This window comes from Mastigoproctus giganteus, chromosome 3 (genome assembly GCF_048544385.1).
Source record: "Mastigoproctus giganteus isolate SK-2022 chromosome 3, ASM4854438v1, whole genome shotgun sequence".
Lineage (NCBI taxonomy): Eukaryota > Metazoa > Arthropoda > Arachnida > Uropygi > Thelyphonidae > Mastigoproctus > Mastigoproctus giganteus.
Genome location: NC_143577.1, coordinates 35,090,819 through 35,112,564, shown reverse-complemented (window position 1 = coordinate 35,112,564; position 21,746 = coordinate 35,090,819). Strand labels below are relative to the sequence as shown.

Below are 21,746 nucleotides of genomic sequence, written 5' to 3'. Positions count from 1 at the left end.
AGGTTGTCACAAACATTCTCTCAGATATGCCAGACAAGCTGTACTTACTACCTGTGAGTCTAAAACGCTGATGGAACTGATATTTGGGTAACACTCAAGTCAAGTGGACCCAATTTCGGCGAAGTCCGGACGGTCTGTGACAACCAAATCCTCTGCTTGCACCTTCACGATGGTGGGACTGTTAGTAATCCTGTGTATAACCTCCATGCACAAGTACATGGTGGGTGACCATCCAGGTGTGAACCAACGTAAGCAGGGGTCGAGGTGTGGCACCCACACCACATGGAGGAACGCCACCCCTCTATGTTACCAGGCAGTACGAGGTGGAAATGACTCTCATCAACCGGTGCAATACCACCACTTTGCTTATTGGAGGCTTGAAGTGGTGGAATCCATGTTTAGTCTCTAGAGCTAAGTTCCGGTCAACCCTTCCCCATCTCTTCCATCATGAAGTATGATTGGTGACTTTTGAGGTTATGATGAACATCGTGGTGAGATCCAATATTCCTTACATTTCGAGGGTACAGCTCTAAAACGGTGTTCGCAGATCGGCTGCTAGTTAGTACACTGGACCGAACCTATTGGTAACTCTCTAGGAGGCTTCCAGATCAGCTAGTGTATAATCTTGCTACCTCTACTCTGCCAGATAGGGACTGGAGGGAGTCCGAGTAGTGTGTATGCGGGGAGCATTGTCGAGGCCACGTTATGTCAAGGATCTGGGTATATTCTTACCATGTGTACTCCATATCCAAAAATTTCATTGCTTCATACAGCATGTCCCACCCACTTTTTCTTACTATTGAATACACCATGAATTGTCAAAATAATAGAGCAAGCTTATCTGCGAAAAGATCTAAACCTCCCAAGCACTTCCAAATTCATTTCACAAATATATGTGGTCTCAATTCTAATCTCAACGATGTCCATTTCCACTTGCAGTCTGCCAAACCCCATGTACTTTTTCTGACAGAATCTCAGTTATCGATTGATTTAACTATTGCTCATCTCAGATGCCTAAATTATTCGCTGTATGATTCTTTTTGCCTCAAAGGTGGTACTTGTGCATATGTCTGTTCTGATATTCCCTGTCAGTGACTTGGCAATTTGGAATCTCCTCTCTTTGATCTTCTCTGGCTTAAAATCTCTCTACCTCATTGTGTCAAATTCATCTGTTGTCTCTACCGTTCTCCCAACTCCGCTAATCACTTGGAGCTCTTTGACTTGCTCTCTTTGCAACTTGACTTTCTCCAGTCCAACTTTCCTAACAGTGAGGTAATTTTCCTTGGTGATTTTAATGTTCACAACTCCAGCTGGCTTCCGTTTTCTAGTCACACCGACCCAGCTGGTCGAGATGCTGAGGCTTTTGCAATTACTAATGATCTTGCACAGATTGTTCATTTACCTTCAAGAATACTGGACAATCCTAATCATACAGCCAATACGCTTGATCTTTTTCTCACAAACAACCCTTCTAAATACACAGTCGAAGTGAGAGGTCCTTTAGGCACTTCAGATCACAACTTGGTGATTGTCTCTTCTCCAATGGAACCTTTATCTCATGGCTATTCCCAACCTCTTGTTGTTTGGCATTACAAGAATGTAAAATGGGATGACCAGCGAGACTTCTTTTCTACTTTTCCTTGGTCGGATTACTGTTTCAAAACTTCTGATGTCAACGTTTGCTCAGATCATGTTAGTGAAATTATTCTTGCAGGAATGGAATCCTTTATCCCACACTCCACTTTAAAATGTCGTCCTTTATGTAAACCTTGGTTTTCCAATAAATGTGCTAAGGCTGTTCAAGAGAAGAATGTTGCATATCATAATTGGCTTGTTTCTAATTCTTCAGTTTCATTTTCTGCCTACACCAACGCTCGCAACAATTGTAAAGCAGTTATTAACCAGTCCAAACTAGAGTTTGAACAGGCTATGAGTAGAAAACTTGCTTCTTGCCCTAATGGTAGCCGAGCATTCTGGTCTCTTGCCAAAGCTATTGGCCGCAACTTTTGCCCATCTCTGCTCCAGCCTCTGTCCAAACCAGATGGTTCTGTTGTCACTTCAGCCAAGGATAAAGCTGACCTTCTAGCATCCCATTTTTCTTTCAACTTGTGCATTAACGATCTTGGTAAATCACCTCCCACTATTCCCAACCCCCTCCATTCAATGCCTCCTGTGATCTTCCATCAAAAGGATGTCCGAAAGATTTTGACGAATCTTGATGCTAAGAAAGCTCCAGGTCCCGATGGTATTTCTCCACTTGTTCTCAAAACCTGTACTCCTGAACTTACTCCTATTCTTTGCCACCTTTTTTCACTTTCTTATTCCAAAGGTGTTTTTCCTTCTGCTTGGAAATTTGCTCATATCCAGCCAGTTCCTAAAAAGGGTGGCAAATCCCCCCCCCATCCATTTATCGTCCCATTGCCATTACTTCTATTCTTTCTAAAGTAATGGAGAAATCAATTAACCGCCAACTCTTAAACTACCTAGAAACCTTCCGTCTGATCAACGATCGCCAGTATGGATTCCGTCAGTGTCGATCCACTGGCGATATTCTCTCTTATGTTACCCATTTATGGACTAATTCAATGGAAAGATTCGGTGAAACACAAGTAGTTGCTCTTGACATCTCAAAGGCTTTCGATCATGTTTGGCATAAAGGTCTTCTAAACAAGCTTTCATCTTATGGTTTGCCAACTGTTTTTAGTAATTGGTTATCCAGTTTTCTCTCTGATCGCTCACTGAGGGTGATGGTAGATGGCTCTCTGTCTTCTAACTTCTCCACTAATGCCGATGTCCCCCAAGGTTCAGTTCTTTCCCCCACTGTTTTCCTCTTGTATATTAATGACCTTCTTCCATTGACTGGAAATCCTATCCATAGTTTTGCCGATGATAGCACATTGCATTCCACTTTCCATTTTGAGAAACCTTGTCCTGCTCATTCAGCTTCAACTTCTCGAAAATCTGCTACCAATTCCTTAAATGCCGATCTTCAGGTAATTTTCCAGTGGGGCAAAGACAACTTAGTTGATTTCAACCCTTCTAAAACTCAGTCTTGTCTTATATCTCGCAAAAAGGATTCTTCTGCTCCTATGCTTATCTTTAGTGACACTCCGATTTCTAGGCAAAATGATATATCTCTTTTGGGGATTACCCTGACTTCTAATCTCTCTTGGCACGAGCACATTACAAATATTGCTTCTTCAAATATTGCTGCATCTAAAAAACTTGGTTTTTTAGATGCAGGTCTTTAATGAAGATGAAAGGTTAAACATGATAACAAATAACAGAATAGTAAAGGAGCATGTGCAGGATCCCACATTTTTGAATTAAACAAATTCATTTGAAGCAGAAAAAATTTAAACAAAATTAACTGTTTATAACAGTTTTAGCCTGTTTTAATCTATGGAGCTGAAAGCTAACTAAGAAATGAAGGAATTGATTAAATATTAAAATTTTCAGAATTGAGAGTTTTAAGGTAGATAATTAATACAAGCAATGGTAAGACCATATTAAAAATGATGAAATAAAAAATATCTTAACAAATACCCAATCAAAAGTAAGTGACGCAAACTAGAGATTGTATAGACATGTCAAAAAGATGTGAGAGTAACAGAACATGTATTTGGAGCAAAAACTATATGGTAATTAGGCCCAAAGGCAGACCAAGAGAAAGATGGAACATCGGAGTCAATCAAACATTAGAAGAATGAGGGGCTCTGGCTAGGTGTAAAGATGTAACAGGAGATTGAATAACTTGGAAACAAAAGCAAATGGAAGGCGCTGATATTCCAGAGCTGATTTGTGCTATCATAGTGACCTGACAGGAGTGACTATCTCTTTTGTTTGCCAAATGATGTGTCATTTTAGTGAAAATCATAAATGGATTAATACGATCCCTCTGCCTCCAACCAATTGGCAAAGGCCAAGTCACCTATTGCTGGAGAAGTTGACAATTTTAGTCTTTGGTGCCACCTGCATTGCCTGTTTTGCTTGTTGCAGACTTTGGTTTGAGCGTTTGGATTTGAACATAACCCACCGTTTGCTTTGAATTGGTATTGATACTCCCATTCAATATAACCTCTTGTATTTTTTTAATTACTTTCCTATTCAAATCCTCCAAGAATTCAGCAGGATGGCAAATCTAGACCCTTTCATGTAAGCTTGCTTAGTCTCTTGGTTTAGATTTGCCCCTGCCAAGATTAGGAGTAATGAAGAGTCAGTGGCAGCTCTAACTGAAGCTCCAAGGCATAGACAACTGCCTCTATAGGAAACTCATGGCCTAATCTGCTAGGATGGAAGAGGACCTGATGGTACTTCATGTCTAATTCATTTGGGCATGGTTGAGTGCAAGACTGGCCTCTGTAGTAAATGACTATTAAGCTTTGCTGGTTGATACATCTGCATTGTCTGGGTAAAATAGGTTAAAAAAGCATTCCTAGATAAGAAGCACCTAGCTTTGGTGGAATTATTTTTTATCCCCCAACTTGGAGAGGGAGTATAGTGTCCTTTTTTGTGTGGTTTTCAGGTTTATTTGAGTTGGATTTGGATATTAGCAATTCCTCAAGCCCTTTCAATGTAATTTTCTTCTTAATGTTTCTTTGGTCTGGTGATGGGCCATCTTCTTGATGACCTATTGCAAGACTGCCTGGAGTCTGTTTGTTGGCCTTTGGCACGAACGGTTGGGATTTTTTCTCTGGGAGTGCTATTTAAAAAGCTTCCCTTCAGAAGCTTAATGATGCCAAATGGGAATATTTTTTAATAATTTTGTTGTTTTTTTTACTTTCAAATGAAAAGCAGCACACAGAGATAAACTTCTGTAACATAAATTTCTGCAACTTCTGTAACCATGCGCAAGTGGTCACTGTCGCTATGGAAAGTTGCCAGCATCACTGCTACAAATGATCTTCCGCACTGTGGAAAGTATGCTGGAGCTTTTGAAATGTATAGAAGCACTTCAGAAGCATTTTGACTACAAATTTTTCAAACCTCTTTTGAGAAAATACAAAAGGATATGTCACTGACATATATCCTTTTATATTTCCTCAAAAGATACTAAACAGTACAGGTGGATCAGAATTTTTTTTTTAATATAAAACATATTTTACCCGCTGAGTGTAATGTGATACCTACACCAACAGTATAGCATTTCATTATCAATTTAATATAGTATAGTACAGTACCAAAAGAGAGAAACAATAGCTAGTTTTTATGTATAGCACTGTAATAGTTTCACGTAGACATTTGATCCAGCGAGTACAGTGCCACTTCTGAAGAACGCCATTCATCAGAAAATTAAAGTAAAGCACTTGCAAGAAATTAAAAAGTGGTGGTTTAAGTGGAATAGATAGTTAGTGACAGTTAGATTAAAAATAGTTTTAGTGTATATAAGTTGGTAAAAGGTGAATTGAAACATGAAAAAATTGCTGGATTTAATTAGTTGACAAATTACTGTTCACTGCAATGGTCTGTTATCATATGATGCAGAAGTGTTATATTTAGCTGCAATATAACATAGTATTTTAACTTGATTTCTCATCAATTTCTGTATTTGTAATTCAAAATTTCATTGCAAAAGTAACCATTGTGAAATGTAATGCATCTTCCTTTGATCCTAATGTATTGCATACACTTAACTTTTCCGAAAATTAAGTAAGTGTAGTTTTGTGGCTTCATATAACTGTTTTTTTTGTTTTTGTGTGTTTTTGTTTAAAATTATAAACTTATTTTAGTAGTTTTGGATGGGGAAGCTTTGAAAATAGAATGAAATCATATCAAAGTGGGTGCATAACCACTTATGCACCCACTATAGTGACAGAGCTTGGCACACTTTCAGAGTTATGTACCAGATTCAGTCTGCTGTGAGTATTGTCAGTAATGAATTCTTGAAATGAGGAGCTCTGGTATATATGGAACCCAGGTTATGGTGATAAATGAAATTGCCTCATGTATCAATTGGCAATTCCCCTGCCATATTAGGATCAGTTTACTAATGTTGTTGTTGTTAGATATGTCGGTGCATCAGCAACTTAGGCTATAATGCACAGTTTACTAATGACCTTTCTGATTTTATATTATGCATATGAAATGTAATTCTCTTAAAGGGAAAGAAATATGTATGAATATTATGTACACAAAACAATGATATTTGTTTTTCAATTAGAAGTTAAAATTTGAAATAAAAAATTATGTATTTACTGTATTTTATAATTCTAAACTAAAACATGATATTCTAACATTTCTAGTGATTCTTGTTGGCACATTTTCTCTATTCCAAAGATTTTATTTTTTACCATCTAAGATATGTTTTTTAATAGAATTACCTTATTAAAATTCAGTTTTAGATAAAGTGAAACTTATTTATTGTAGGTGGAAGAAATCAAAACACAAAAATTTGTGAAAAAACTTAATTTCATTAAAAATCTGAATACAGGAAAATATTAAAGGGAAAGAGAAAGCCTTTTGAATATTGTACTGCCTAAATGAAATTAAGCTTAAATAAAATTTTGTTTATTGTCTTATATTAAGTGTTCATAAATATCTTAACTTAAAGTGTTTGCTGTTCTTATAATGTGACAAGAAAAATATGTATCGACTGTATTTTGATATGGAACAAAGCTGGTACTATTATGACTTAAAATATCAAAATAAGTTATGTTTGTATTCAAAATATTTGTTTTAAATGAAGAGCCAAAATCTAATATTTCAATCACTTCTTATAATGCAAGATGAAACCTGACATGATACAAAAGGAAATTCAACAGGTAACTTTTTTCTCTTTTTTTTTTTTTTTTTAATCACAATCCTCAGTTTTGTGCTTATACAGTAAGTCCTCATTATCCAGCAGTTTGTGTTCTGTGATGATTGCCACATATGACACTCCATAATTAATATAACTACAATTTTAAAGTGTATTTAAAAGTATGGTATTTTCATGGTATTTAAAAGCCACATCTCAGAAAGGAAAGTGATAGTGACATGCTTCTGATAAAAAACAAAGACACATGTAGTAGAAAGCCTCCTATTGTATAGATTATAGTTCAAAAATTTTATTTATTATTTTATTATATTTAACTAAATTTTTGTAAAAAGTGACTTTTCACTATGTTCCATACCAGAACAAACATTACCAAAAATTGTTAAATGCCTCTATCCAAAGCCTACTAATATTCAAAACTTTACCTAAAAATTAACCAGATTATTTAAAAATGTATATATTACTAGAATTGGAATTTTCAGCTAGTTGTCAGTTGGCTGACCCTGTGTTACTTAGCACATCAATCAGTAAGCTAGGCATTGGAATATGAATATTCTTTGTGAACTCAAACTTCAAAGAACTGTTATATGAAACAAATAATAATGGAATCAAACCAGTCAGAATTTCCCTAAATGCTTATGCATCACTTGCAAATTTGATTGAATTTGATTGAAGAAAAAAAGAAATGTTCAACAAACATGTAAATAGAATTATTTATTAAATTTTTTTTATCTCATGGGCAGGAAAAAATTGCAAAAGTGTACAAAATTGCAAAAATTTCAAAATTTAAAATTACAAAAAGAGAGAGGAGACAGGCATAACGTCAGCAAGTTTTACCTTTCAAGCATTGTTGCCAGAATGAACTCTCCAGCTGATAAGCACACCACTGCAGAAGTTGAGGGCTGTGGAGATTTAGAAGGGGTTTTTTTCCAACACATCACAAAATTTCTCTGCAGCTGCAGAATCGACACTGGCGACTTCACCACATACTTTAATGTTTTGGAAACCAGTATGATGCTTGAACCTATTAAACCCCACCTCACCATACTTATCATTATTAATATCTTCATAAATACTTTTGCTTTTGCTTGAATGGCCATTGGACTCAGGGGCACTTGCTTCTGAATCTGATTTTCCATCCATATTATTAATAGCTTTTCCATCTTCGATATAGCACCTGAACACTGTTTTGCAATCTTTGTTGATCTTAAATCCATTGATCCTTTAACATGTTCTTTTATATGCTCACTGTCCCTTAAAATAGTATTCACTGTTGAAGCAGTGAGACCATACAATAGACAACAAACTTCTTCCTGCTTCATACTTCTTAATTAATCATCTTCATTTCTAAATCAATTTTGTTTTGTTCCTAGCACTGCCAGCACTTGCACCTTCCGTTGGTCCCTTTCCCTTTGCCATTGTAATAAGTAAATAGCAATGAGGAGAAGATTCTGAAAATTTATTTGTTTTTTATATGATGGAGATTTCAGTGAAGGGGAACTCATTTCACCATAATACTGTAACGTAAAAACCCACACAATTCAAGTTATCGATATTATCACAAATGCAATAAGATTGAGTTTACTACCCGTTTATAATAGATTGCGCCTACAGAAAAGCACAGATTATTTTTGTTTTATGGTAGTGACCTCCATAAATGTGTTTTAGAAAAATATCACAAAGGCATTCAAAATTGATTCTTATAATGGAACATATGATAATGATGAAAGTGTAGTGCAATTTCCATTATAAAAATGACCATTTAGAGAGATAAATAGCTTAGTTATATAGGGAAAATTTCGACTTCCAAGGTCTTGGAACAAAAAAACAATGTGTTTTTGAGTTCATGTTATGGTGTTTTCATGACACCTCCATTTATTCCTGTGGGATGCAAAATACATTTCCATGATTTTTTTAAAATTTGCACCAGCCGGCAAAAATTTGCATAAAGTCGAATTTTTGTAAGTTGAGTATTACATAAGCCAGGGAGTGGCTGTATTTAAAATATTGATCATATAATTACTAACAGACATTAAAATGTGAAGATAAAAAAATAGCCAGACTACTTTCCTCACCCTTGAATAATAATCTGTTACTTCATGGTCCTGCTTTTCTGATGAGAGGTACACAATAATTAAACTACTGATGTCTAAATGAGATATTAAATACCAAAGAAAGGGTTTATGTTAGTATTGTAAGCTGGCAAAATATGGTCTGAGATGATGATATACTATTAAACACAAAAAAAGAGAGAGAGAGTTCGATTTTTGGGAGAGGTGGCATAGTAAGCACTATTTTATAATTTAAAATACCTGTTTGCTTCCTCAGCATGCATATGCTTCACCATTGAAAATTTTGCATATTAATTTTTTTAATTTTAAAAGTAGAAAACTACTAGTTTGCAAAATTATAAAGTAAAAAAAAATATAATAGATCTGATCAACTATACTAAAAATGTTGACATGCAATATGATTTGAACTGCCACATAAAATCAGTGCTACTTCTACTTTCCCCCCCCTCCCCAAATGATGCATTGCTTAATCATATGGCCAGAGGGTAGGTATTTATATCATTTAAGGCCTGTTATCTTAAGTGAATTTTTGCTGGGGCAATCAGTGCAGTTGAGAAGGAAGGAAACCCAAATTGAAGGAAAGTTAGAAATATTTCAGTTTTTAACACACATCAAGAATCTGTATGACCTGAAATGAGGTCAAAAGAATCAAATCTCAGTGGCACATAGCAGTACTTGTGTCTGACTTTGTTTCTGATCATCCCTGAAAGTATAGTGGATTTGCCATTATTCGGTTGCGTCGATGAAGAGGTGTAGATTTGAATCCTGTTGGATACTGGAAGAATTAGAGTGAGTTATTATGCACTTTTTAGCCAGTATAGTCTGTAACTAACTTAACCTGGTGTACTGTGTTATACCTGTATTTACATAGGTATAACACACAATAAAAGATCATATGAACTAACATATATGAAATGGCATACTGTGACTACAGTAGTCAAGTTCTGCTGGTCAACTTCTGATTTCCAAGGCTTCACAGAGACAGTTGAAGAAGTGACCACAGTTGAGGATCTCATTGAGTTGCTGGCATCTCATTAAGAACTTAACAATAAAAATCTTCATATGAAAGAGAAAAACATTGCTGACAAAGATGTCAAAACTGCTAATGAGACTTCTCACAGAGTCTTGACAGTAGAAGTGTTTGTTGGCTTTCCAAGAAACTTTTTTTCAAATATCCATTTTTGATTTGTATTTTTATTTGATATGATCTTTTGATACATTGTGCTGCTGAATTTTGTTTTTCATTATTGGTTTATTTAAGATATTATGTGATTTAGATAGGTTAAACTGATTATATCTTAAGATATAATCAATTTAATACAATTTTCTGGGTTATTTTGGAGAAAATCGTGTTCTGCCCTCTTAGTCAGAAGCCTATTTTTGTTTATAACATTGTTCTTATAGGAAAATGGGTATCATTAGCTGATGATTGACAAGCACATTTTGTTGGATAACTGAGGGCTGCCTGTTTGCAAAATTATGAATTCATGCATGTGGAATTTTTTGATTGTGTAGAGCAGTGGTTTTCAACCGGGGTGCCTCAGCATCTTAGGGCACCGCAACAGCATTTCAGGGGTGCCGCGTAATTTGGGTTTAAGTTACTTAAACTTATTATTTTTTAATTTATATGTTTATTTCATTATAAAAAGTTGTAACCGTATCTTTAATTTTGTGATGATTTTATAATTGATGTTTACTTAGTACCTCTATATAAAGAATAAAATTATATACTGTATATATATAATTTGTATTATGAAATGTAATTTTTATAAGTATATTATTGTAATAAATATCATATAACATATATATTTTTAATATTATATATATATATATATATATATATATATACACACACAGAGAGAGAGAGAGAGAGAGAGAGAGAGAGAGAGAGAGAGAGGGAATCGGATCAAACAGGCATAAAATTGAGTAGGGGTGCCGCAAAATAAAATAAATTACTTAGAGGTGCCGTTATTAAAAAAAGGTTGAAAACCACTGGTGTAGAGCCTAGTAACTACTCTAAATATGTAATATTTAATACCTAGCCATAGTGGAGTAAAGCTTTATTAATAAAAATAATGCATTCTATTTTTGCTAACTGAAATGTTGCAGTAAAATAGTTCTTTTTCTTTATTTGTGAAATTCAGTGAAGTTTTCATTGTTAAAATACTTCTCTAGCTTATTATGTTAAAAAAAATATATATATTATTGATGGTATTCTGCATAAGGAGACCAGTGATATTCCAAATGTTTCATATTTCAATGATTGATTTTGCAGCTTCCATTTTTCAGATGAATATTATGCAGTAATATTTTTATGTCTATGATCATTTAGTTCTTTGGTACAGTTCCCCTTCTGCAGGACCACATTTAGTTTTCCTTCTTTGAATACTTGCATTATGCATTTAAGCTCTTAGCATTTTAATTTGTTTTTTAAACAATGTGGGGTGTTTATATAATAAACTTTATTTCATGTTGTAAGATTTTTAAAATATAGTGTGCAAGAGGAATTTTCAACATGATATGCAAAGTAAAAGCAAATTTAAGGTAACAGTGAATTTCTGATCACTTTACACACCTAAAAACTGATAATATTTGGCAAAAACTTGAAACTTGAAATCATACAATGTTTCACTTGGAACATTGTAAGATTTTTAAAGACATGCTAGGTCAGTGATGGTCTGTAGATTTATAAGACGGGAAGTTGTGCTACTATTGAACTCAGTAATATGCTGAGAATTTCCTACTGATTCTTGATGTATGACAGCCACATCATCCATTATAAGAGTATCATGATATACATAGTAAAAGAGTTGCAATATTCATAAAAAGAAATCTTGTTGATAGTATAAAGGAAATCAAACCATTATCATTAGTGATAATTGTTCTTAGATTTAAAGGTAAGGTAAAAAAGAAGTACACATCAGAATTAAACATGTGTTATAGTGATGATGAAGCTAAACACTTTTTAAAATATTAAATAGAACAAACACCTAGAAAAAAATCTATTCATAAGTGATTTCAGTTCCATGCCATGTTGTCATGAAATTGAATCCACGTACAGTCGATTCCGGTTATTTGGGACCCATTGGGACTAGTGCATTTTGGCCTGATTAAGCGGCTGCCTCAATTATCCAAAGTTTCACGTAAAAAAAAGTTAAAAATACAATGGACAGCCGCTTTACAATTGGTTCACTGTACAATAAAATCACATTACGATGCAGTCACCATAGTAAAGTATCAATTCACTATACGATGTGTAGTAAGTGCCGGTCATTGTGATCACATTTGTGAATTGAATTTTAATTCTATTTAAAGCAATTCTAATTAGCGAAAATAGGAAGAATAGTATCCACAGGCTATAAAAGTAAAGATATATTAAGCACAGATTTACCCTTTATTGCCTACCAATTAAAAAATTAAATGATGTGTGAAAATCGGAAGAATATACGTGATAATCGGAATAATTAATACATACTGTAATATGTACATATTAACTAGTTGACATTTCTGTTCACTGACATTTGTGGGTTGGGGGTTAAAATTTAAAACAACAAAAAGATAAGCAATCAATAACAAAGAACACGGCACACACAAATTGCAAGTAACACAATATGTGCAAGCAAGAACGGAGTAACAAGTTACGAAGCTTTAAAAATAGGAATGAAGAGAAGATTCTGAAAATTAATTTTTTTTATATGATTGAAGATTCCATGGAATTGTAAACACATTTCACCATAATAACGTAAACACCCACAGAATTCCAGCTATCGGTATTATCGCAAATTCAATAAGATTGAGTTTACCATCCGTTTAGATTGCACTAACAGAAAAGTCCAATAAACAGGTTGCTGCTAATTGTTTTTATTGTTTTATGATTGTGACCTCCGGAAATCTGACTGAACCACGTGGTGCAGTCGGAGACAATCGTAAGGTAATCTCCAGTGCTGCGATCTCCTGCTATGATTAAACGGCACGTTGTCCCAATTAAACAAAGTAAACCCTGGCTATTTTCTCAATTGGGTTCTGTTTTTTAAGAGTTGCCCCGATTATCCGGTGGCCCAAATAACCAGAATACACTGTATTATACATTGTCAGTATATCTGTCAAAATAAGTTGTTCGCAGGCTGGCCACTAGATAGGCCACCAGACTGAACCAGTTGGTAACTCTCTAAGAGACATCTGGATCAGCTAGTATATAATCTCACTGCCTCTACTCTGTCAGATCATGACTGGAGGGGTCCGAGTAGTGTGCATGCAGGGGCATTGTTGAGGCCATGTTATGTAAAGGAGCTGAGTATATTCTTGCCATATGTATACCATATCCAAAAATTTCAATACTTTACAACATGTCTTCCCCACCCTTTGTTACTACTGAATACATCATTAATAGTCAAACTAATAGAACAAAGTTATCTGCAAAAAGATTTAAACCTCCAAAACACTTTCTTGTTCATTTCACAAATATACAAGGTCTCAGTTACAATCTCAATGATGTCCATTTCTACTTACAGTCCACCAATTATCAGCTGATTCAACCACTGTTCATCTCAGTTGTTCTAATTATTCACTATACAATTCCTTTTTTCTTCAAAGTGAGTACTTGTGCTTATGCCCACTCTGATATTCCATGTCAGAGACTTAGTAATTTGGAATCTCCTCATTTTGATCTTCTTTGATTTAAAATCTCTCTACCCCATTCTGTTAAATTCATCTGTTGCCTCTCTTATACTTCCAACTCCACTAATAACTTGTAACTCTTTGATTTCCTTTCTTTGAAACCTGACTTTCTCCAGTCCAACTTTCATAACAGTGTTCATAACAGTTTTTCATAACAGTTTTCCTTGGTGATTTTAATGTTCACAACTTCAGCTGGCTTCTGTTTTCTAGTCACACAAACCCATCTGTTGAGATGCTGAGGCTTTTGCAATTACTAATGACTTTGCTCAGATTGTTCCATTACCTACCAGAATACCAGACAATCCTGACAACACAGCCAATACTCTCAATCTGTTTCTCATAAGCAATCCTTCCAAGTACACAGTCAAGGCAAACCATTCTGAAACTCGACAAAGCAACTTGATCCCAAAATTGTAATGTGGTTGTAGAGAGTGTTTCCAAACGATGGTTATTCAAACGTTTTAATTCAGTTCGAAGATCTTGCATCTTAAGTGTGTTACAACCGCAAGCATGGTAGAATGTAAAGTCATCTTTCTGATTTCTAATGTACAGGCCGTCGATGCTTCTAACTCTCAACAATGCAATGTATACCAGTTGCTGTTCGAGACTCTTATCGTAATCGAATATGATTTCTTTGAAAGTTCCACCCTGAGATTTATGAGCCATCATGGCACAAGCTTCAACCAAAGGATATTGGATTCTTTGGCATTTAAGCATTTTGCTTTTGAAGGATACTGTGGTGGAATGTCTTGTAATCAGAGTTCAGCCAGATTTTAATACACCACAATTCGACAATATATGCAGGCGGGACTTGAGACGACTCTTAGTTCCAACATTCTTGCTTTCGAAATGTAACCACAATCTTTTGATTTCTGTTTCTTCCATCACAACGTACTGTAAAGTTCCAATCGCTCCGTTGACCAAGCCATCTTCAACATCGATGTTTTCAGTGATCACGTAGGGTTTTCTAGTTGATAGATGTAATACGTATGACAAACCTCTGGCCTCTGCTACACTCATTTGATGGAGTTTTGTTTGTCGGCTGTACAATCAATGGTGGTGTTTTCTTCCAACGCTTGAGTGTTATATTGAACAACATCGTTCATTGTTACAATGAAACAAATGAACAGAATTTGGTACCTGGTCTGTGACAAAGTAATGAAGTAGTTACTTTAACGAGTTGTTCAACTCTCAAACTAAAAACCCGATTTGAAATCTAGTTATATATCCTTGCAGAGCTCTGAAAGGGCAACAAATTTGTTGCTCAATTGTGCGCAACTTGTTGCATACAATTGAGTTTTCTTGTTGCATCATTGCACGCAACAAGTAAAACGCATGCCAAAATCTACATGAGAGAAGCATTGTGCCCACGCTTCTCATGCTTTTAAACTGACATGCTATTTGCATGTTAAAAACTGACAGGCTCCTTTCATTCCAGAACTGAGAAGTTATTTGCCTATTGTTTTATCATATTTATTTAGTATATTTCAAAATCTGTTTTTTGCAGTTCCTCATTACTTAACAAGGAACTGCATAAAAGACCCCATTCCACCCAAATGCACCTTTATATTTATAAGTGGTATATTGATTGAGAGAACAAAGTGAGGTGAGGTGTTTCTTATGTATAGAGTGAGTGTTAATAAAGATAAGAGGTGGGCAATCTTTGTTCAAATGCAGGCTGAATGAAAATTTTATGAATTGCTAGGGGCCAGTGTCCTAGTTATATGCATGTTCTTTTTTCAATTCCTACTATTAGTTCACACCCTCCCTATATATATTTATATATCTTGTTCAAATTTTCAATCGTTAATAAAATACTTTTTATTCATCCACTCAAGTTCAAATAAATTTTTTTAAACTTGTAGTGGATGACACTTGATGTTAATACAGTTTTTTCAAATATTAATTCATTAATTCAATTTAATTAATTAATTTTAGTTTTATATGGGAGAAAAAAATTTCTCTTACATAAATTTAGGAATAAAACTGAAATCAACAGGCAGTAGCTCAATCGGTAAAATGCAAGGATTTCAGTATTTTTCACGTGAAGGTGAAGAATGCGAGTTCAATTCTTGCGAAAATCAATAATTTTTTGATAAATTTTTGTTATTCATCCACTCAAGTTCAAATACATTTTTTTAAACTTGTAGTGGATGACACTTGATGTTAATACAGTTTTTTCAAATATTAATTCATTAATTAAATTTAATTAATTAATTTTAGTTTTATATGGGAGAAAAAAATTTCTCTTATATAAGATATTTAGCAGGATATAAATTTAGGAATAAATACCATCAGTGGCGAAGCGTGTAGATCGCTGGAAAAAAATTTCTTTTTCAGATTCTTTTTTCATTCTGGGTTCTAGTCTGAGTCAAGGAGGGACAAAATGGAAAATGAAACATGTGAATAAAAATAATAGTCCAACACCATATATAGAAAGGAAAATAGAAAATTGCAAGGAAATTCACTTTCTATTTTGCCACTTAATATTGTGATTCTGTCATATGTATATACATATTTATATTAATTGTAATTATTTAATAAAAAGTAACTAAAATAAAATTTTTCTTTGTTGACCTAAGTAGGAATTGACTTTAAATTTTCTTTTTTTATATTACTTGTTATATTTTTATTTATATAATCTTTTTACAAAGATTTTTAAAATAAAACCAAAATTCCTAAAACTGAAACTATTACAGTTTTGTAATATTACAAAATGACAGCTTTTCATGTTTTATAAGTATTCCTAATTAAGAGCATTTTATAGATTACAGATGGGGAAGATTACATGAGAGGATAGCCTTACTTTCAAATTCAGAGTTGACAGTAAAGTAAGCATACAAAAAGAAAATCATGAGTTTTTTCAGATGCCATATGAGTCATGGAAGATTAAAATTTTATTGCAAAATAAGAAATATGAAGGCTTCACACCAACTTTTTTTTATCATTATTATTTTTTTTTTGCAGATTGTTATGAGCCACACAAAGGATCTGTAGACTGATTTTTTCATCCTTAATATAGATAGTGTTTCCTTTGTGCTTTACAAATCATATTGTATATTCATAACATAAATATTTATTTTAAAATGTTTTGGGCATCCCTGACAATCAAACATTCTTGAATAGTGCATGCCTATTTATATTGAAAATAATTTTAAATATCAAAATACTCTATATTCAGAATTACAAAACATTTCTTTCTTGCATCACATGCCACTACTACTACTAGTATTTTTCACACATTGTTCATATTTTTTGGCAGGGTTGTTAATGACAGTGTGCTACTGCAACAGGATCTAGAGAATTTCGGCAGATGGGCTAAGAAGTGGCAACTGAAGTTTAACCCTGACAAATGCAAAGTACTGCATATGGGTAGAAGTAGCCCCAGAGAAACGTACCAACTGTGTGGTACTACACTTAAGGTGGTAGAAAATGAAAAAGACCTGGGAGTAATTGTGCAGTAAAATATGAAGTTTTCTGAGCAATGCAGACAGGCTGCCAGGGCAGGTCATGGGGTTTTTTCAATGATATATAGGAATTTTGCTAGCAGGGAGAAGGAGGTTTTTTTTTTTTTTTGATTTGGTAGTTGTTGGCGCATCGGCTTCTGTGGCCATATTGCACCTCCCAAGGTTTTTGCAGTACTTTGATCCAAGCCCGAGGCGGGAATCGAACCCGCGACCTTTGGGTTGCCGGGCAGGTACTTTACCCACTCGGCTAGCCCGGTCGGCGAGAAGGAGGTGATTGTCCCTCTGTATAAGGCAATGGTCAGGCCATGCCTTGAGTACTGCGTACAGGTCTGGAGGCCTCATTTTAAGAAGGATGTAGATTTACTTGAGCGTGTACAGAGAAGGGCAACAAGATTGGTGAGGGGAATGAAGGGATCCTCTTACCAAGAGAGGCTTAAGTTCTGCAAATTGCAGTGGCTGGATCTTAGGCACCTGCGCAGTGATCTGATTGAGGTGTATAAGGCCTTGAATGGGTTGAGCACGCTGAATTCTGATGGGATTCTTCCACTTGTTCAGATTATGAACCTAAGGGGGCATAAATTCAAATTAAGAAAGGACAGATGTAGAATAGATGTGCGGAAATTTGCCCATTAGCCAGTGGGTGGTTAATTGCTGGAACAAACTTCCATCTGTCGTTGTGGAAGTTGATAGGTTGAATAAATGTAAGGAGGAGGAACTGGACAGGCATTTGGAGGGAATGGTGTGATTTTTTTTTTTTTTTTTTTTTTGCTGATGCTGCATAAGCTCATACACTTGCTTTCTTGCATCACATGCCACTACTATTTTTCACACATTGTTCATATTTATCATTCATTGTGATAGATGTGATACCCTTTATTGAAAATAACTTCTGCTTTTTATATTAATTTGGCATTTCAGGAAGCTTAGCAAACATTTTGGCATTGTTAGTTATTCTCTTAATTGGGAAAACACCTAGTTTTTTGTTGATGACCTTTAGCATTAGCATTAGCATTAGTAGAGGCATTTGATGCAAGAAAGCAAGCTTATGCAGCATCAGCCAAAAAAAAAAAAAAAAAACCCACTTCCACTTCACCCCTCTGTTTGTTCAAAATACCTGTCCAGCTGAGCCTTAAACTTATTTAGGCTATCAACCTCCACCACAAGGGATGGAAGTCTGTTCCACCAACCAACCACCCGCTGGCTAAAGGCAAATTTCCGCACGTCTATCCTACATCTGTCTTTCCTCAATTTGAATTTATGCCCTCTCAGGTGATTTTTCTGAGCTAGAGGAAGAATCCCATCAGCATTGAGCATGCTTAAACCATTCAAGGCTTTATACACCTCTATCAGATCACCTCGCTGGTGCCTAGTCTCCAGACACTGTAATTTGCAAAACTTAAGCCTTTCTTCGTAAGAGCACCCCTTTGTTCCATTCACTAATCTTGTTGCCCTTCTCTGTACTCGTTCCAGCAGCTCTACATCCTTCTTGAAATGAGGCCTCCAGACCCGTATACAGTACTCTAGGTGTGGCCTGACCATCGCCTTATACAATGGAATAATCACCTCCTTATCCCTGCTGGAAAAATTCCTGTATATCATTGACAATACTCCATGAGCTACTCTTGCAGCCCTTCTGCACTGCTCAGAGAACTTCATATCTGCCTGCACAACCACCCCCAAGTCCCTTTCATTCTCTACCACTGTCAGTGTAGTACCACAGAGTTGATACGTTGCTCTGGGGTTGCTGTTTCCCATGTGTAGTACTTTACATTTATCAATGTTAAACTTCATTTGCCACCTCTCAGCCCATCTGCTCAACCTTTCCAGATCCTGTTGCAGCAGCATAGTGTCAGTAGTGTCCTTGACAACCCTGCCAACCTTTGTATCGTCTGCAAACTTGGACATTAAGCCCGATATACCATCATCAATATCATTTATAAATACAGAAAACAATAATGGACCCAACACTGAGCCCTGAGGGACTCCACTAATAACATCAGTCCACGATGAGCAGTGTCCATTGATTACCACTCTCTGTCTTCTCCCCCTCAACCACCCCTTTATCCATAGCAGCAATTTGCCTCCAATGTCACACTGCTCCAATTTGTGTAGCAGTCTGCCATGTGCAGACTGCTACACCTTTTAGATCATCCCTCAGAATTTGCCTTCCAGTGGTGTTGGAAGTACATTGTCTCACTCAAAAAATAAGTTGATTCTCTTGTTCACAATCCACTCACAAGAAAGAAATAACATTCTTTATTGACAACCCATAAGTTGTTGATGACACATAAGTTACCCATAAGTCGTTAACATTAATAGCCCAGTTGTTAATGTCTCACGTTTTTGTTTTTGACCGACTTCCATTTGAACGTATTAAGTCATGTTGTTATTCCTATATGCACCCCACATTTGGAAATATTTCTGAGTGCATATTCCATCAAGATGAATTTTGATATGCGGCCCCAGTGGAAAGGTGTTTTTGTTGTTAATTAACTGAAGCATTATGAATGTGCAACGAAAAAGGGTTATTTAGTTGGGAAAAAAAATTTTTTTTAGTTTAACATTTGCTGTTTGCATATTTTATTATTCAGTCACATTTTGTATGATTATAATTTCTTTTTAAAACCATATACTGACTTTTTTTTTGGTAAAACCTGTATTTGAGACATTCCTAATGTATTAATTGGTTAAAATTTTAAGTGCTGGTTGAGGAGAAGTGAAACAGAAAAATTGGTATTCTATAATTAAATTATTTTTTGTTAAAAGTAGAATTATTGTTGTTTATCTGTGTTTTATTTTAAATCTGTTTTTTAAACTGATTTTAAATCTGTTTTAAAAGTAGATTGACATTATTTACACACCCATTGATATCTCATTCTAATGATAATTATCATAGGCTGAGCAAGAGTTGAGAATATCACAGGCAGAATTTGACAGACAAGCAGAAATTACCAGGTTACTGCTGGAAGGCATAAGCAGTGCCCAAGTAAGTTAACTTTAAGCTTTATGAAAGCTGCATAATTTGAATATCTTTCATTATTGAATAATGAAAGCTTACTATAGAATATCTTTCATTATTGAATAATGAAAGCTTACTATAGAATATCTTTTCAGTGTCAAATTTTAATTCATTTTCTTCTGAATTAGGCAAATCATTTGCGGTGCCTGAATGACTTTGTTGAAGCACAGATAGCCTACTATGCACAGTGTCAGCAATACATGACAGATCTGCAAAAAGAACTGGCAAGGTCTCTCACTCATTTTTATTTTATTTATGTAGTTTTTAATCATCATACAAAACATTGTGCAGGATTTAAAATTGTATTGCATATGATTCTACTTGCTTGTTGTTTCTTATAATATGGATTAACTCTTTGTTTATAGAGGAGGAATATTGCTGAGTCAGCCAGAAAACTGTCCAGCAAAATAAGTTCACCAAAGATAATTCTATTTAAAAGTATAGCACAGTTGAAGCTGAGTGATCAATTTGAAAGTATAGAGTTGTACATGTTCAGATTCATATGATATTATAAAATGTGTTATTCTGGTGAGCACTCCTGACTCTACATGACTATTTCACTGCGCAGAAAATTTATTTTTATAGTATAGTATTAGTATAGTATTAGTGTAGTATAGTATTAATTAATTAATTAATGGACTACGGCCAGTAAAAAAAGACCCTGCAACCATAATAATGTAAATAGAATTGGGATTGTGAGGGAGCATAAATTCAAATTGAAGAAAGATAGATGTGTAGAAATTTACCTTTAGCCAGTGGGTAGTTGATTGCTGGAACAAACTTCCATCTATCATTGTGGAAGTTGGTGGCCTAAATAAATTCAAATGAAAAGTTTGCAGTGAATGGATGAATGAAATGGGAAGATTTTGGCTGATGCTGTATAAGCTTGCTTTCTTGCATCATATGATTCTGCTAATGCTAATGTGAAATAGAAAAGCTGTAAAAGAAAGTTGTATTAAAATTGTAAGGAAGAAGTGAATCTATGGTATACAAAAAAAAAAAAAAAAACTTCTATAATGTGCAGCCTCAGTGTCATTACCAAGACTCAACCACCAAAATAATAAAAAAAAGATGGCAACATGTAGGCGTACATATGATATACATTTCTGACATACATATGATACAAGTAAATAGTAATTAGACTTTAAATTTATAATTTAGAAAATAAGGAAGATTAAGGCTAAAAACACTTACAAAGGAAAAGTACTATTGAAAACAAGCACGTAGTTTATAGTTATACAGTCTTCTTCTTTTACAAATTTTCTGTTTACACATGTACACACAATCACACAATGATATTGAACTGAATTAGAAATAAATATGCAAAATGTCCAAGTCAAGTAAAAAATGCATACAAAGAAAAGTAGTACATAACTACAGAAACAAAGAAGGAGTACGATAAATTAAGAATAAGTGTGTTGTAGAGAAATACATTCCTAAATTAATTTAGAAGTTATAACTAATTAGAATAGCTTTAGTGGTACCCCCTCTTGATGGCACCCATGGCTGAATTACATTCCACGTATAGTGAAATATCACCAAATACAAAACTTGTTATTTGGTGTATTTGGTTTTTAGGAGCATTAGCAACTAAGGCCATATTGCTCCGGGATATGCGGTGGTCATTCCCTGACCTTTCCACATCCTCCGTATTTGGTGGTGATGGGCTCGAACCCCGATCTAATCAAGAAGCGTGTGCTATGCACTGCTGCTCCTTCCCACCTGGCTACGGAGGCACCTAATAATAATACAAAACT

The 21,746-nt window shown here is 34.8% G+C and overlaps 1 protein-coding gene across 5 annotated transcripts in view; it reads left to right on the top strand.

The window, feature by feature from the left end:
- The window catches only part of EndoB (SH3 domain containing GRB2 like, endophilin-B), a 104,264-nt gene that overhangs the window by 71,816 nt on the left and 10,702 nt on the right, over window positions 1–21,746 (top strand). For 3 of the 5 annotated variants that reach the window (XM_090370470.1, XM_090370469.1, XM_090370473.1), the window contains 3 exons: window positions 6,726–6,761; window positions 19,867–19,956; window positions 20,118–20,218. In XM_090370470.1, the coding sequence (XP_090226596.1) occupies window positions 6,726–6,761; window positions 19,867–19,956; window positions 20,118–20,218 (227 nt within the window). The remainder of the gene's footprint in view (window positions 1–6,725; window positions 6,762–19,866; window positions 19,957–20,117; window positions 20,219–21,746) is intronic. The other 2 variants (XM_090370474.1, XM_090370472.1) reach the window with 1 other exon arrangement.